Source organism: Schistocerca gregaria, chromosome 5 (assembly GCF_023897955.1).
Source record: "Schistocerca gregaria isolate iqSchGreg1 chromosome 5, iqSchGreg1.2, whole genome shotgun sequence".
Lineage (NCBI taxonomy): Eukaryota > Metazoa > Arthropoda > Insecta > Orthoptera > Acrididae > Schistocerca > Schistocerca gregaria.
In genome coordinates, this window is record NC_064924.1 from 69,642,726 (window position 1) to 69,655,792 (window position 13,067).

The 13,067-nt window shown below is 39.7% G+C and overlaps 1 protein-coding gene and 1 long non-coding RNA gene across 2 annotated transcripts in view; one reads left to right on the forward strand and one right to left on the reverse strand.

The window, feature by feature from the left end:
- LOC126272161 (transitional endoplasmic reticulum ATPase TER94) overlaps positions 1–4,105 on the reverse strand; it is a 49,338-nt gene extending 45,233 nt beyond the window's left edge. The window contains exon 1 of the mRNA XM_049974793.1: positions 3,777–4,105. Within this exon, the coding sequence (XP_049830750.1) occupies positions 3,777–3,793 (17 nt within the window). The 5' untranslated portion in view covers positions 3,794–4,105. The remainder of the gene's footprint in view (positions 1–3,776) is intronic.
- Positions 4,106–4,148: 43 nt separating this feature from the next.
- The window catches only part of LOC126272164 (uncharacterized), a 93,983-nt gene continuing 85,064 nt past the window's right edge, over positions 4,149–13,067 (forward strand). Inside the window, exons 1-2 of the long non-coding RNA XR_007549187.1 lie at positions 4,149–4,198; positions 5,640–5,682. This is a non-coding gene — a long non-coding RNA (uncharacterized LOC126272164). The remainder of the gene's footprint in view (positions 4,199–5,639; positions 5,683–13,067) is intronic.

The window sequence follows — 13,067 nt, forward strand, 5'->3', positions numbered from 1 at the left end:
AAATCACTTCAGCTACCCGCATGTAATTTTTTTGTTGTTCTGTGTAAAATAGTATAAGAAAGTAATGGAGTATTATAAAGCATTTTCTGATGGGCAGCAGTTCTGTTCAAGCAGAATACTTATATTATTGAAATACATAATTGCACTCTGTTGTATGTTGCACATAAATTTGAATAACTAAGTTTCTAGGTAAAGCAAGGTTCAGTTCAGTAGGTCTTTATGCAGCAGGCCTGTATAGTTCCATGACATTGCAATTGAACATTAAAAGTGACACTTTCTCCGAATGTGAAGAACACCTAACAGACATGCTCACTAAACAATTTTTCAGGACATGACTTATCCCCAATACTTTTGAAACAAAAATGTGTGTATTCCACCATTCTAATCTCTTCGCTTCAGTAGCAAAGATCAGCCCACACTTTGGCCCTCTTGGTACATTCATGCATGTTAATGAACCAAAATACCCTGGTGTAATTAGACAGAATGCAGACATATGAGGTAAAGGATAGTGTAATATTCCTAACTTTGTTAGCATACTTCTTTCAACTCATGTCATTGACCATAATTTGTCACTTACCACCTCCAACACGGGAGTTCCACTCATTCTGTGATAACCTTCCCCTACCCATTCCACCACAGCTAAGAAGGTACTAACACGACTAAACCTGGCAGAGAAGCTAGTATGTAGTACATGGAGAACAAATAAATCAGTTCTCTGTGGAGCAGTGCTTTCATTGGTATACTCCAGCAGTGTGGGCTGCAGCACTCTTTGAGGGGAGGGGGGAGCTGACAAATTTGAATGCAATTATGGGCACAGTCACACAGTCAGACCTACATGCAGGATACATCGGCCACCAATACATCAAGTTTCTAAAAATGAATCAATTACTCTCCACAATAATTTACTCTTACCAACTGGAAAGAACAACAAACCAGAAGACCGCCATACAAAGAGAGAGTGCAAATGCTCTCCACTGGGCTCAACTGAGATGCTTACAGGAAATGAGAGTCAAATTAGGAACACGTGGAACCTTAAACCTTTGACAACCCACCAGTAAATGTTAGAATCATTTTAGGAAGTTGTGGGTGTAACTCAACAGATACCGCACTACAGAAGCGGGTCTCAACTGACAGTACCTGTGACTTAATACTCATAATGAGAGACATTGTGAGTGAGTACCCTAACCCCTTGTTAACATAACAGGTACACCTATGCAACAGTGCACCAAGCGTACATGCCAGGAACTGCCCAATTACATAAAGCACACGGGGTAGTCCTGGTGCAAGAAACTCTTGATGGGACTGTAAAGCTGTTCATTCAAATTAAAAATTTATGATAGCTCAAGGTTTCTATTTATAGAGTAATTGTTTTTATTTCTGTTATTGTTATTTATTAATTAATATTCTCTTGCACTACTACCATGGAATTATCTTATTACTGTTCTGAATTTTGGACTGAACTATTTGTTTGATATTATCAAACATGGTGGAAGAAGAAGCTTTTGATCTAATTGACATTTATACATATGTTTGCACATTGAGGATGCAGTTGTTTTTGGTGCTATTACCCTGGCAGTGTCAGTTAATCTTAGTATTAGGACATGACAAAGATGGCAAAATGTCATATGTTGTTGGGTTCAAATCCTGTGTGGGAATAAGGGACAAAGGCAGTGGTACATATTCCCTACTACTAAAGGAATTTAAGTCCTAAGATCCACAGAAGTTTTGAAATTTCGTGAGATTACAAGCTGCTGTTTATCACAAAGAATGGCATTCGCTTAAATGACAAAATAGTGTAGGAGGCAGTTTCACCTAGCCAGAAGTAAGAATTAAACTATTTGACTATTTTGTGATTAAACACACTGGCTGACTTCTATGTATCTCCTTCCTGGCAAGCTGAAATAAACCAAAATATGCACTCAAATAAAATGTGACCTTCCGTCAATTATTGCACATACAAATCTAAAACAACACTTAACTTCACTGTCACATCAATACCTAACAAAAAGCAATAAAAAATTATAACTTATTTCCAAACAGTGGCCACCAAGCTAACCCTACCTAAAAAACACCAAACACACAAAAAAGGTTAATAACTTAGGAAAATATTTCCAAAGGCCAAATCACCACACCAACCACCTAAACTCAAAACCATGTTAGCACAATTACAACCAAAACTCAAACAAACCCAATACCACATGTTAAACTCAGCATGTCCACATCCACCACCAGAGGGCACGCTGAAATATAACAACGCGCACCTCTACAAACATAACCAACACAAAACCTCCATGCCATGAATGTGAGTGCACAGATGCCTACTCTTAATAGCTACTGCATAGTATAGTGTAGTTTACAGTATGATGAATTGCCCATAGGCTTATTGAGTGTTATGTTTGGTTCTTTGTTAGTGCAGCATACAATCTGTTAATGTTGTGAATATGTATATATCAGCTCTCCACAGCGACTTAACAGTTAAAATTTGCCAAACCTATACATGCTGAAAATAATGAAATTATTTAGTAACACCAATTATCCAAAGCACCAAACAACCTTAAATCTCGCAGTTTGTCACAATGTTTAATGGCTCAGGTCCTCTTGCCCTTTTAACAGTCAAGGTCATTAATATGGGTAGATCACTTTCCAGTGGACAGTTTACAGGAAAGAGGGGGATGAGGAAAGACCCAAAAATATATACCATATCATCTGCACAAATGAAACCATTTTACAAACTAGCAAACCACTTCCAAGACTATGCAAAGCCAACATTAAAAAAGCTTCATAAATATAAGTAATTGCCAGAAAACATGAAGTATAATATGCTGGATGCAGCAGATCATCAGAGGTAACACCATGATTAATGTTGACTACCTACTTCCCCATGACACCACTAGAATCACAATACATTAAGGTAACCAAAAAATAAGGTACAGTGTCTAAGCGAAAACTATGTTCTCGCCATATCACACACAAACGAAACCCTATTTTTTAATTTTCATTGAACAAGATTAAGGGGAAAAATGGAGCCTTTGCTAAGAGTAAAAAACATTTACACGAGTGTCTAATTCGTTCTTTACGTTTAACATATGTAATAAATATAAGGCTAAATAACACTGATTATCAAAGTATTATCAAAGGCCTTCTTCGAAGAAACCATGATTCATGCTTTTTTTCCAACAACCGTGATTTTACTCACGAACTTAAAAAACATATCTTGTTCAATTGTCACAACAGTACTATTTGTTAAAGTAAAAATTTAGTGCATTCTTCATCCACACGAAACTGGTGCTAACATGACGTCCGAATGATGTAGCAAATCAATACCCATTGTGAAATCTTCTCCGTATGCAAATACCAACTGTTATTGGCCTTTGAAAGAAAAATCTGCGGCGAAAATAATTATAAAAACCAGATAGTAGCCTACATCAGCAACGGTCCCAATTATAAACGAAAATAGTAAAAGTGACTCTCATGGCTAAAGTGGACGTTACATCAACAGATTCCATTATACCAAATATTGACGTACTGAATTCAAATTCTACTACTGGATGATTATCAAAACTGATCAGTGCCCGTATTTAAACAATCTGCCGAGACAAATCAAGTAAATCTACAAATATTGTCGAAGTTTAGAAAACAAATGACTCACGACATGATGACAACGTAGTTTTGACTGTGAAACTTCCTCCAAACAGACAAACTAAAGGAAACAATCACAAAAACAATTAAGAAGTAAATCAAATATAGCTGCCACAATCAAAATATAACAATCTTACTTTCTGCCGTCAGCCATTTCGTGTCGGTGTCCTGTTACGACTTTACGAAACCTTTTCTTTCAGTACACCCGCAATCACCAATCCCCTCTTTCCACACAATGGATCAAAGATGACTGAGTTACACGAGCATTGCTGCCACAACGAAGTAAAGAACACAAAGATAACTCTATGTAACCACAACGTATCATAAAGCACCAAGCTCGTTCTTCTGATTACTTCAGTAACTATAAATGACTTATATGTTCGCTGAATACAGCAATCAGACTCGACACCGTACACAATTGGAAACTGAGAGTCATACATTTATTTTTTCCAAACAAAAAAGAAAGCAATATCTTTGGCTAACCTCGAAGAAATGTAAAAAAAAATGTTCTTCCCCTTTTTATTTGACACGCAGCTAGCACATTCTGCGCTTTCTCCAGGTAATTAAAACAATGGCATCTATCGCCGGTTTAGTATATGTATTATTTGGCTAATACTGCTTCATAAAACTATGACTTCCATTTGTATTGATCTAAAAATTTCCATTTGTGATTAACTTGACGACGGCACACCACATGGTACTTTCGTATTTCTATTACGTCTGAAGGTCAGTTCACACTAGAAGTCAAGATATCGGAATTTAACGGCAGGCGATGTCTCTGTCAAAGAATGTCGTGCTTTACAGCAGACGGAATGTCAACCCATTATGTTTCTTCATTTAATCCATTTCTGTACGATGTAAGAAAGGTAATGAGCAGAGGCGTAGACAATTTTTCTTAGTCAAGTTCTGTTGAATTACAAGATGGCCATTGAGATTAGTATCCCAAAATATTAACAGCTAAACTTCATAAACTTTTTCAACATTTAGAATTGGAACACAAGTTGTATGTGTTAAAATTCTGATAGAACTGAACAGAAGTGAAATCACTGTAACAGAAAAATTAAGAAGAATTTGATGATGTAAATCGCGAGCATTCAGCGCCTATAAACTACAGATTATGCAAGGCTCCACTTCAAATGCGTTCTTACCCACGATAGTTACTCATACTTTGCTGAATATTGCAGATCCATCAGCATCGCTAAAGATACGTCTTTCAACAAACAAAGAAATGTCATTTTCTTACAGTTGGTGTTAGAAATGGAGAAACGTTAATACAATCGCATCTATCTTCTAAACAGGCTACATCAGAATGAGAACATGAAGTGAAACTAGATACAGCTTCCTATATTCCTAACAAATCTTCACCACTTTCTTTCACTCATTATTGGGTTACTCCAGTTTTCTACTTTGCAAAAATTATTTATTTGATGGCTGTGAAAGTCTTTTTTGAGTTATTGGCTCCTCGAGAGTTCCTAAAAGGAGCCAATGTTCGCTGTTGAAATTTTGTGGCATTGCAGGGTTAAAATAATCATAAATACTGTATATTTAAAATAGTGTAAGTTGTGTAAATAAGGTGAACTTCTAGAATATGGATTTTCTAATGTATAATCTGAAAAATGAGAAATTAGATATAATGAAATATTTCAAAATTTCACCGACTGGCTCTGGTAATACACCAGAAGATAAAAAAACACAACACAAGTTTTCATTCATTACAATAACATAATTATTAATTTTTAAGATGTTAGTATAGCACTCAGTAGATTATTTTTTCGTTGCCTGGAGAGTGTAATGGGAGTGTGATGAGTTATATTTCTATGACTTACACCTCCATTTTGAAGTTTTTGTTTACGAAAAAGTCTGATTGTTCACTACTGACCATATGTTGCTCGCTGTTTTGCTTTTCTTTCTTTCTTTTCCTTTTCTTTTTTTTTTTTTAAATCGAATTGCCTCCGTATCCAAGTGACAGTAGTGTAACACACCATTCCCTTTTCTTTCAGACTCCTGTAGCGGCGAACCAGGCAATGGGCCCACACCATACACGTATGTTTGCATCAAGTAACATTGCAGTTTCTTACTTTGCACTCTAGGGGACACTGCATTTGCATAATGCTACCCAACTATATAGCTTGTCCAACTTTTCTTGAGGCGGTTCCCTCTGGTACTGTTCAGAATTCGTCGATACAATTCGAAAGTTTTCGTGACAGTTGCCACCATGGTTGTCAGTCTACACAAGCTGACACTAAGTTGTAGTATACTAGCATTTACATTGTGAACTTCTTGACCTTGAGCTGTGGCATTAATTTAATTTCATTTCACATTCATAGCTACAAATAAGTACCAGATGTGAACATTAATATAGTTTGTAATGCACTTTCACGAAACCTTGTTACTTGCTTGTGTCATTTCCATCGACCTGAGCTGCAAATGTTAGGACTGCAGGAAATTTCCCCTCCGCAACATTCCACTGAACGAGTTGCACAGTTATTGGCTTAAAGCAGATAAGTTGGTCCACCATAGTGGATTTGTATTATTTCGCTGTATTCAAGAATTCCAGTTTCTTTCAGTATGTTATAAATTTTTACTGTTTTATGGATGAATATAATGTGAAAATACTGTCAAAACTGTATGTTTTGAGGTGTAATTAATAAGTGTGGCATATCAGGGAAGTGTTTAGATATCATTTGGAACTATTACCAAAATGAAACTTGAATCAAAAGCACGATTATATATTTAGGTACCAGTGTACCGAACTATAGTTCATACACAGAAATTGTCCCAAAAGTAGAGATCAGTCTCTTGACATACGTTTTTGTTAATGGATATTTATCTTCTGAAAACTTCTTCCGAATTCATCACTTAAACAACTACTGCATTGCATGCCCTATAGTCCTTTGTCATCTTGAAGTTCCAGTAGCTCCATCTATACAGATGCTGAATCCTTAATAACTGGCAGTGAAGTGCAATTGCTATTTCCATATAACATTTCACAACGTACCCGACTTTTACACCAGATTTATCCAAAGTAGTGTAACTATGCCAGATACCTCTGTATAATATATCGATAATCATACAAATATCATAATGTGTAATTAGTATAAATTGTTGTGAATCAATTGTACCACTAGTAGTAGGACATATAGAGTATCAGCAGGTTTGTTCGTGCGGGTTGCCTATATCTGAGGCAGTACGCCCTAAGGGACAAACCTACTGTCCTCTTTTGATTGACAGGTAATGAACCCCTGGGGATGATCCTTCCTTTTGATTGACCTATCGTTCCCCCACCCCTCCCTCTACCCCTCCTCCTCCCAACAACTCAGGAAACCTCTAATCTACCGCCTCCTTCTCACTGATACAGATACGCTTAAAGGCCAGAGTTATTCGAATAGCCCCCTTTCACTGTTATCAGTTTGTTTGACTACTTAACTAAATTGATCAACCCTTCCCCCTCTGCTAAACCCAACCACCCCTCCCTTCTCCCCTCCCCTCCCCTACATGGAAACTGGCAGTTCTGTCCTGGAGAGAAAGAATCTCATGACCGGAAATTCAGTTACAAAGGAAAGTGTATACTGCTTATTTATAAGAAATGCAGTTAGCAGTGGTTGGATTTCTCTTGCTCAACGTTTTCTGCTGTTAGGGAAGATGCAGGCCTTGTAATTACATCAATCGCTTTTCTTTTTATTCTGATGTCTTTCAGTCACAAAGCACACACCGTCCTCTGTTCCCAATCCACTGGACCACACCCAATACTGGCTCACACCACTCTATCTGCAGCACACTGGGGTTTCTACAAAGTGTGTCCACGCCACACGCCTGTCCAGGAGTGACCACTCCAGCTCTGTGACTGACGAACGGGATGTCACATTAATCCTCAAAGAAAAGCATCAGAGAAATTCCTGTCAAAACACGTGCTCTTTCTCTGTTTCTCCCCGTGTCCCGCCGGGCCTGTATGTGCCATCGGTCATGATTGGACCCCACCACAAACAAAGCAGTGTTTACCCAGTAAACCCCTGTAGAATACTGACACATGTTATATGCCTTCCTTGCTAAGCAAATTCCTGACAGAGAACGGATTCTGCCAAGGCTGTAATCTGTTGTCTGTGCTGGAGAGAAAGGATCAAGAAATTCAATTATATAGCACAGGATATACAGTTCATTTATAAAATTCAGTTTGAATGGTCTGGATCTCACTTTTTTTGGTGGGAAAAGCCCACATACAACGACTACATGTCCTGTGACAGATTGAAGGTGTCGTCTTACTGGAAAATTTTCCGGTGTTCGCTCAAATTGACATGCGGCGATCGACTGTGCTAATGTGCAGTGACACCACCAGACGACGTTCCATCCCCTCTACCGTCGCCACGTCCCTTTCCATTACTCCCAGAAAAAAAAATTGTAGGAGAACAACACTCTGTGCTGGAGAAGAGGAATCTCACGACGCGAAATTCAAATCAGAGTCAATAATATATTGATACATGTTCTTTAATCACTTTTCTGGAGACAGGGTTCCCCCACTTGGGAAGACATCGTGACTGCATCCCCCACCCTTGATCCACATGACATAATAACTGTAATTACTAGGGAATTGAATGCAGAGCGATATTGTAGTCGCCATTTGGACTCTCCCGCATGTGTGTCTATGGTCGGGGCGCCACCACGGAACAGCCTAATGCCCTAATTACAGATCACATTACTAAATACCACCGACCATGGACAAGATATCAGGCTCCTTTGATCTCATGGCCCTCAAACAAAGCATCAAGTGGCAGCATTCTGTTGAGTGGCAAATTCCAGACTCACTTCCTCTCTCTGTCGCTCCCAGGAAGTCACTCCATGCTTGTCTGCGCGAACCAACATCTCCATACACGAAGATGGAGATTTTCATCTCTCCCCAGAACACTGTGTTCCTATTAGTTAACGCTGGAGACAAAGGGAGAGCTGGCGCAATTTCTATATCAAAAATAGAGTGAAATAATCAATTTGCACTACCCTGTCAAATTAATTGTTCAACAATTTAAACTAGTCAAACAGATCGCTTAAAACACTCACTTCTATCTTACAATGACCCTTCTTCATAATAAAACATATTTCCAACGTTTGAGTATCACACGCAAATATCATATAAATCAAGTAATGATATTTCCGTCACAAATAGATCGTAGCGCTAAATATATTCTCCACCAGAACATATCGCACGAGAAAAAGTCCTGACAAACACACAAACTTGTGATCACGAAGCACACACCACTTGGTGTCGCTCACTGCTCTTGTACTCTGCAGTCATCGCCCATGCCTCCCTGCACCAAATGCATGCGTGCACGCAATACAACTACCAGAAACAATAAACTGATAGGGAACTTAATGTCGTGATTGGGTGTTTAGAAGTACTATAGACTTCCTAATCTGATTCTTCCCACTACATTCGGAAGGAGGGAGGAAGGTTCCACTGCATGATATCCAGTCTGTAGCAATAAGCTTTCAGGACTAGATATCAGATAGAGCTGGAAACACTCACACATACCCGCGTGCTCCTATCCCAAGGTCCACATGGGGCACTCCCTGTCTCGATGTACACTGTCACTGTCGATGTAAAGAGGTCAGTGAAAATTTCCACTGCAGCTGCATACATATATCACACTGCACAACCATTAGCTATGTAGGGCATCCGGGGATGACTGAAGTGGTAGGAATTCAGAGACTATCAATAGCACAAACGTCCATCATTTTGAATCTTCTCTTGGCTGAGCGATTCTGGGTGCTTCAGTCCAGTACCGCACTGCTGCTACAGTCGCAGGTTCGAAACCTGCCTTGGGCATGGATGTGTGTCATGTCCTTAGGTTAGTTAGGTTTAAGTAGTTCTAAGTCTAGGGGACTGATGACCTCAGATGTTAAGTCCCATAGCGCCTAGAGCCATTTGAACCATTTGAATCCTTTCTCACATAGAATATATGTGCACTTCTGTTGTGCTCAGCCAGCACACTGGTCATTTCACCAGACCTCCCTGGCACAGGCAAGATTAGACAGGTAGGTGCAGCTTTCGTAAACATCAAAGGCTGAGGTAATCCAGTACCTCCAGTCGCTGAATCCTCGTCATCACACTTGGAGGCAGCTGCAATGCACTGTCAAACAAGCAGCTGCAGCTTGGCCGTATATGTAGTTCTGAACAATCCCACCCTCATATAGATCCACCAGTTCAAAACATCTACTTTACCCAGCCCCTAGATCGCTGTGTGGTATACTTTGATGTATATGTTCGAGAATTAACAATGAATGGGCATACTGCACAGCCATCTATCTAAATTCGCATTGGTACTCACAAAGTAGTGGAGGGACTGTTTAGCGATGATACAGAAATTGGGAAGCAAGCTGCTGTGTCACTGGTCAGTGTTGTAAAAAGCTGGTAAAATAACTAAAATTTATCACACTATCAACTGTGATGCTTATTATTACAGTAAATGGCTGGTGTCTTTTCCGACCCATCCGTCCACTAGTATACTGTTGATTGACTGACATTGCTTGGTTGAGATGGAGAAAGAGACTTGGAGGGGCAACACCATCTGGGGATGGCTAGCACCGAAACAGTGATTGCGTACATGACAGCAACATCATGAATCAATAGAAATGGAACACCAAGCCATCAGCTATCCCATCACTGTGAAAAATGAATTTAAATGTAGAGGCCATCAGCCACCTTCTGATAGCTGTTTGGAAATGTTCCACAACGCAACAAAGCTCTCTCAGTTTCCTTATATTGTCTCTGTCTTTTATTTCAATCATCCAGGGTGTGTGTGGTGGGAGCACCAGCAGCATGATTTACACTGTGCGATGTCCAGTTTTTTGTGAGAGCCATTGGATTGAAACATGTTAATGTCAGTTTAGAACCCGATACAGACCTCAAAGTTGTGGAGATAGAAACAAATTGCATGGCAAGTACAAAGCCTGTTACAGCATAAAAAAATATATAAAACAACAAAACTGGGACCCTCTCTTGCAACTGATAGTCTGTAGCATACGAGTCTCCTACAGTATAGGCAATGAAACTGTACGCTAGTCTGTGTAAGTGACTTCGATCAATGGTTACCTGCTCCAATGGATCAATACCCGTATATTTAACAGGTTCATCACAGATGCCCGATGCCGACATGTAGACGGTATCTGTTTTCATATTTCAGAAGAGAGAGATATGGTAAAAATCTTATCGAGTTTTCTGTCAGATGAAGTTAAAGGAGATTTTTTAGTTTGTGGTTTCTTATTCTCTGTTGAATGGTACAAAATAATGATGATAGAATGTTTGGGTGACAGACGTAAACGCATCCTGAGGGACACAGATCTCCTTTGGACTGTAGTACCTGTATGATGTAGAGTCTTCCTTATTTTCCAAATACGGAAAACCACGATTAATGTTCATACTGTCTTTCATCCTACCTCATGTTGCAGGAGAAAGCTTCGTTTTGGCGCTGACCTTATACATTGTACACCATTGGCGGAGATACGACAACATGTTCCTATTTCCATCGATTGGTCGAAACACGGTCCTATGGCACTAACTCAGGTTACACTGTTTACTCGAGTTGCAGAAGGTGGTAGATATAACACTCTCCGACTTTCGTTTAGTTCCGACTTAAATTGGAACAATCACAAGCACAAAGCTTCTGGAGTGGCGGGGAGAGACTAAAAAGCAGCTACAAGATCCATATGGACTATCTAAAACCGCGTTGGAGTTTTACTGTAGCAGATAGGTTCGGAGAAGTGACTCGTTTCGAGATATGAAAGTGCTTCGAATATGTAGCACTAGCGGCTGTAAACATTAAAAGACATCTCGATAGCATCCAACAAAGTTTGAATGGAAAGACTTGATTCCAAATCACATACATCATTACTGTCAGAAAGCGGAACACTATCACTGAGTCTTGTGTGTTCCTGTATAATCAAGACTGCTTTTCGTGCAGGGCGATGTTAACATAATCGTTGTGAACACGTTTTTCATAGTGCAGTCGTTACATATAAGTATGTTGCAGCCGGTAGATTCCTTCCACGGTCAGCTTTGTTGGCGGAGCTACGACAATATGTTCCCATTTTCAGCGACAGTCCTTTTGCATCAACCCAGCTCAACCTGCAGAAGGTGGTGTATATAGCACTCTCTGACTCCCGTTCCGTTCCGACTTAAATTGGGATGATCACCTGGACGAAGCTGCAGGGAGGCTGGGGCAGAGACTGAGGAACAGTTACAAGAAACATAAGGATCGCCTTGGAGTTTTGCTGTAGCAGATAGGTTCGAGAAAGGTTACTCGTTTCGGGATATCAGAGTGGCATGAACGTTGTTCACCAGTGGCTGTAATCGTTAAAGATGTCTCCAAAGGCGCCAGCGCAAGTGTGTGGTTCAATGGAAAAAATTGATTCCAAATCGCAGGCAGCGTTTCTGCCAGAAAGTGTTACACTGTCAGCCACGCTTGGTTGTGCATGTAAGACCAAGACCACTCCTTATGTAGGGTGATGCTAAGATAGTCATTGTTATCGTGTTTTTAATAGTGCGGATCTTACGCGAAACGTGTGTTGCGGGCGGTGGAATCCTTCTGTAATCAGCTTCAAATGTCAGTTCTCAGTAATGTTCCTCCAAAAGAACATCGTTTTCTCTCCAGATTTTCCCATTTGAACTACCATGTGAGTGTAATCCGACTACTGGAAAAGAAAAATTGCTCGCAAGGCAAAGTGACTCTCATGATCAATTTAATTAATTAGTCTGTCAATTTGATATTACTGATATGACGCCTGCCGGCTATAGCCGATGGCTAGGGCACCACAGATACGATTTTTCACTTGATGTTTTTTTCGTTGCGGCGATAACTTGTAAAGATATTTCAATCGTCCAGTTATATAGGGAGAGACAACCATCGTAATGAAATCAGATGTGCTCGTATAAAGTGATACATAGTACAAAACTTCCATTTACAACTTCTCTGTGCTGTTACCTTAAGAGACTTCGTATGTGGCGAGACATTTGGTTATTTAAAGAGAGAGCTTGCAGGTGAGGGTTGTCCTGTGACAGTGGTAGATCTTAGCACTCCTTCATGAACCAAAAATGAGTTTAATATTCTAGTTCTGTGATGCATGACGTGGCAGATAAAAAAACCATTTTTCTACTTGATGAAAGATTTTTTGAGGGCACATAGTCTATTCCATAGTCCTGTACGGAATTTTCACAACAAACAACGATACTTTACCGACTTGAAAACGCGTGTATTGTCCAATTGCTTCTCTCTTCGAACATAGCTCGTATACTGTTGTTGTTGTGGTCCTGAGACTGGTTTGATGCAGCTCTCCATGCTACTCTATCCTGTGTAAACTTCATTATCTCCCAGTACCTACTGCAGTCTACATCCTGCTGAATCTGCTTAGTGTATTCATCTCTTGGTCTCCCTCTACGATTT